The 4880-nt window shown below is 38.3% G+C and overlaps 1 protein-coding gene across 2 annotated transcripts in view; it reads left to right on the top strand.

Moving 5' to 3' along the window:
• Positions 1-1536, top strand: part of LOC103517373 — a 22053-nt gene extending 20517 nt beyond the window's left edge. The window contains exon 2 of one of the 2 annotated variants that reach the window (XM_008482403.3): positions 1135-1536. In XM_008482403.3, the coding sequence (XP_008480625.1) occupies positions 1135-1275 (141 nt within the window). In that variant the 3' untranslated portion in view covers positions 1276-1536. The remainder of the gene's footprint in view (positions 1-1134) is intronic. The other variant, XM_008482402.3, reaches the window with a different exon arrangement.
• The last annotated feature ends 3344 nt before the right edge of the window (positions 1537-4880 follow it).

Here is a 4880-nt window from a genome sequence, read left to right as displayed (position 1 = left end):
AGGAAAAAGAAAGATCAGAGGACGTGCTAAAGAAAGAGGAGAGGGGAAGAAAGGAGAGATGTAGGGGATCGACGATTTTATAAAAAGAAAATTAGGAGACAGGAGAACGAGGAAAAAAGAAGGGAAGGGAGGAGGAGAATGGAGGAGGAAGCGGAGAAAAAGGAGAGAGGGAAGAGAGAAGGAAAAGGAAAAGAAAGGAAGCGAAACGAAATTCTTCAGGAAATTGAATTACATTAATGAAAATAAGGTGGCAAAATGAGTAGGAGGACGAAACTAGAAGGGAAGAGAAGAAGAAGGAAGACGACGAAGAAGGGAAAAGGAAAACGAAGAAGGAAAGGGAAAGAAGTATGAAGAATGAAAAGGCAGAAGAAGAGGACAAGAGAGGAAGAAAAGGAAGAGGAAAATGATAAGAAGAGGAAGGAGAAAGAGCAGGAAAAGTAGACAGTGTCAGCGCTGCTGTCTGTAGAGTGTTTGGGCGTGTGTCACCGGCTTACAAATCAACATGAAAATGGCCACTTCATATCTACTATCATAATAATCAACTGGCCCATTCAGAAATCACTCTGGTTCTCGATAGTCATTCTCATTTTATCACCATCACCAGTTAGTACAGAAATTAATCTGTGTGCTAAAATTTTTAAACTCTAAAGATTTCAATCGTAATTTGACTCTACTTTGAGACGTCTTTTACCACAGTGGGAATCATCCAGTTTCTACTACTTGCTGAAATGAAGACTGCAACCTCTTACTTAGAACAAAAGTGAAGACCGGCCCACCTCCTTTCCTGACCGAAAGAACCAAAAACTCAGAGCTTCCTACCTGGTAGCCAAATTGTTCAACGCCCTGGGCATTCATCCAAGCGGCCCGCACAACCGCAGCAATTCAAGGTCCAAGCGAGGCCTTAGGTCAGGGCGTTTTTCCCCAGCTGGCCGCCGGCCTCAAGCATTACAAAGCAAGGCTGAGCCGATCAGTTCAAGGAATCTGTCACACTATCTGCTCTCTAAGGGGTTGGTGAAACTCGTCCTGCCGGAATTTGTCAAGAAGAGCTCAAGGTTGGCCTCGGTAAGACGCAGCTCTGTTGCTGCAACCCCTTTGCTGGACCCGTGCTGCCGGCCCCGTCTTAGCGTCGGCGTTGTTGTTTATGGAGACGATGGCCTCCCTGTGAACCAAGGATGTGGCGGCTCTTGCTACGGCTCCTGCGCCCCCCTGTGGGGTCCTGTGCCCCGTGTGGCAGCTGCGGAAGTGACTGCTGTGGTAATTGTAGGCCGCGGCTGAGTATTGGTGTGGTGTATCCCAATGAGGTGACCCAGTTGAATCAGGGGCTGAATCAGTTGTGTTGCTGTAACCCCTGTTGTGATCCGTGCTGCAGACCTCGCCTTAGTGTGGGCGTGGTTTATCCCAACGGAGTCGAACCGTTCAAGGCTTGAAGACGCGTCCAAGGAGTGACGGTTTAAATTATATTGTATTTTATCATTAACTTTTTCAACCATTTGAATTAAAATAAAAATAAATGAAATTTTAGTTTTCAAAAGAAAATGGATTTTTTATTCTTTTGTTTTCGCTTCCCTTATTCTTAGTCATGATGTCCAAACATGGGTTGAGCAACGTTGAGCTCGGATGGTACTTGAGTGGGTGACAAAATGGTCAAAGAGTCACACAACATATTTGTTTAATAACGCGCCAACTAATCAATTCGGACCTCGAGGCATGTCCTCAAGGACCTCAAGTCTTTTGAGGAAGTTTAACCTCCGTAGCATAGCGGCTTTGGCTACCACACAGTTTTACTAGGAAGGGCACAGAGTTTCCAGACTTTCCAAGGTGAATACCTGTTACTAGGAAGGACACAAAAGTTCCTGGCTGGCAAAAAAGTTCCAGGCTGGCACAAAAGTTCCGGGCTTTTTCAGCCAATTCAGCAGAAAGCCTAGAAGAATATCTTCCATTAGAAGTCTCAAATGTCGAAAGCTTTTTACTAGTTTCATTTATTTTTCGTGGAACACACCCACAACATACCCAGGCACAGGTATATCTTCTCTTTCATTTCTCACTAATTTTCTTGTCGGAACTTTTGAGCAAAATATTTTCATCATTTTCATGGAAACTCACAAAGTCCTCTCAGGTTCGGATGTGTTGGATTTTCCGCCAGTGTTGCTTGAAACTTACTCCGGTGTTGTCGCACGTCGTTCTTTTCAGTTTGGATTTTTTTCAAAGATTTTTTTCCACTTGTAAAAAATACGCTCTGAAACATTTTCTCCCCTCTTTGTGTAAAAAAAACATGTAAAAAAGTTTTTGTAAAATAACTTCTTTATTTTTTTTCGGTAAATTTAACGCTCAAATTTTATAGGAGTTTCGATAACTTTTGTGACAAACTGTGATTAAATTGAGGTATAATTTTCAGTTGACTTGTCTTCAGGTTTAAAAAATATGGAAACGGTCTCCTGTCGAAGGAGTGACGGTTTAAATTATATTGTATTTTATCATCAACTTTTTCAACCATTTGAATTCAAATAAAAATAAATGAAATTTTAGTTTTCAAAAGAAAATGGATTTTTTATTCTTTTGTTTTAGCTTCCCTTATTCTTAGTCATGATGTTCAAACATGGGTTGAGCAACGTTGAGCTCGGACGGTACTTGAGTGGGTGACAAAATGGTCAAAGAGTCACACAACATATTTGTTTAATAACGCGCCAACTAATCAATTCGGACCTCGAGGCATGTCCTCAAGGACCTCAAGTCTTTTGAGGAAGTTTAACCTCCGTAGCATAGCGGCTTTGGCTACCACACAGTTTTACTAGGAAGGGCACAGAGTTTCCAGACTTTCCAAGGTGAATACCTGTTACTAGGAAGGACACAAAAGTTCCTGGCTGGCAAAAAAGTTCCAGGCTGGCACAAAAGTTCCGGGCTTTTTCAGCCAATTCAGCAGAAAGCCTAGAAGAATATCTTCCATTAGAAGTCTCAAATGTCGAAAGCTTTTTATTAGTTTCATTTATTTTTCGTGGAACACACCCACAACATACCCAGGCACAGGTATATCTTCTCTTTCATTTCTCACTAATTTTCTTGTCGGAACTTTTGAGCAAAATATTTTCATCATTTTCATGGAAACTCACAAAGTCCTCTCGGGTTCGGATGTGTTGGATTTTCCGTTCCGCCAGTGTTGCTTGAAACATACTCCGGTGTTGTCGCACGTCGTTCTTTTCAGTTTGGATTTTTTTCAAAGATTTTTTTCCACTTGTAAAAAATACGCTCTGAAACATTTTTTCCCCTCTTTGTGTAAAAAATAAAAAAATATGTAAAAAAGTTTTTGTAAAATAACTTCTTTATTTTTTTTCGGTAAATTTAACGCTCAAATTTTATAGGTGTTTTATTTTTGTTTTGATAACTTTTGTGACAAACTGTAATATTGAGGTATAATTTTCAGTTGACTTGTCTTCAGGTTTAAAAAATATGGAAACGGTCTCCCCTTGTTGAACAAGAATAAAAATAATAGAAAGTAAAAAGATCTGTTTTTTTTTTTTTTTTTTTTTTTTAAAAAAAAAATAATAGAAAGTAAAAAGTTCTTTTTTTTTTTTTTTTTTTTTTTTTAAGAAACCATGGAAATGAAATGTTAACAAATTAAATTGTTTTAATTAAATTAATTTTCTTTAATTTATCCCGAGATTTTCAATATTTTACAAAACTGAGAAATAGGTTTTTTTTCTTTCTCAAATAGGTAAAATGATAATTTTCTATTAGGTAACCAATAAATCCAATATATAATTAATTTCCTTCTTATAATGAGGACCGTAAAAGAGAAACATTAACTAATAAATAAATAAAAACCATAGATAATAATTTTAAATATAATTTCTGTACAAAGTAAATAAAACTAACTCAAAAGAATCAAAATTAAAAACAATCTTGCAATTTGCAGTAACTAATGGGATATTTTTAATGTCCTAAAAAGAAGTCATTAAATGGAAAAAAAATGTATTTAAATGAGTTAAATGTACATGTTTGAAAACATTACAGAAACATAATGAAATTATTCAACTCATATAATACCTAAGTAAATCTAAGATTATTTATTTAATGACTCCTTTGTAGGTTATTTCCGAATAAGTTGAATCATTGCACTCATACTTGCTGAAATGTGAAATCCACCAAAAGTCATTAAAATACACTCCATTAACACTAAAGACTTTAATTCTAGGGCAATCTACCAAATGTCTTTTTCAAGCGTACTCCTTGAATAACACTAAGCTATTTGTAACTAAGGAGCGGTCCTTAGGACGCCTTAGCCCAGCCACTCATTACCAGGTAGACCTGACCAGATGTCAGGTACCTACCTATACCTGATGGAGTCAGTTCTACCTGATAGTGTGTGTGCTCATCAGGTATCAGGTAGACCTGACAGACGGAACTTTTCAGCCGTACCTGTCAGATCTACCTGATGGTGAGTGGCTAGACTTGGGGTTTTTTCCGTCTGCCCGAAATCCAGCTCCTATTCCATGCTACATAATTAATACTACGGAGAATTAGAGGAAAAAATCTGGTGTGAACATCACACGACTTTCCTTATCCTATTGAATGATGGTTATTTGAGTGTTCTTTTACCCCAACTTTTACAATATCTCTAACCGTTTTGTTGCTATAGCTGAAAAGCGCCAAAAAACGGTCGAAATCTGTCCAAAAGCGGTCAAAATACCGCCAAGCGCAGCAACCATCTCAACCAAACGTTTTGTGTTGCATCTCTCCTGAAGCTGAGAAACTGCTGAAGATTTCTGAGAAACTGCTGATGATTTCTGTGAACAGTCTCCGTGGTTGAGAGGGTTTCTAGACTTGCACTTTGGAGGTCTCGGGTTCAATTCCTGTCAGGGTCGAAATCTAGAGCCTGTACAGCT

This window comes from Diaphorina citri, unplaced genomic scaffold (assembly GCF_000475195.1).
Source record: "Diaphorina citri unplaced genomic scaffold, Diaci psyllid genome assembly version 1.1 scaffold1826, whole genome shotgun sequence".
Classification (NCBI taxonomy): Eukaryota; Metazoa; Arthropoda; class Insecta; order Hemiptera; family Psyllidae; genus Diaphorina; species Diaphorina citri.
The sequence above is the reverse complement of the archived record's forward strand: the minus strand, read 5'-3'. Positions and strand labels throughout refer to the sequence as shown.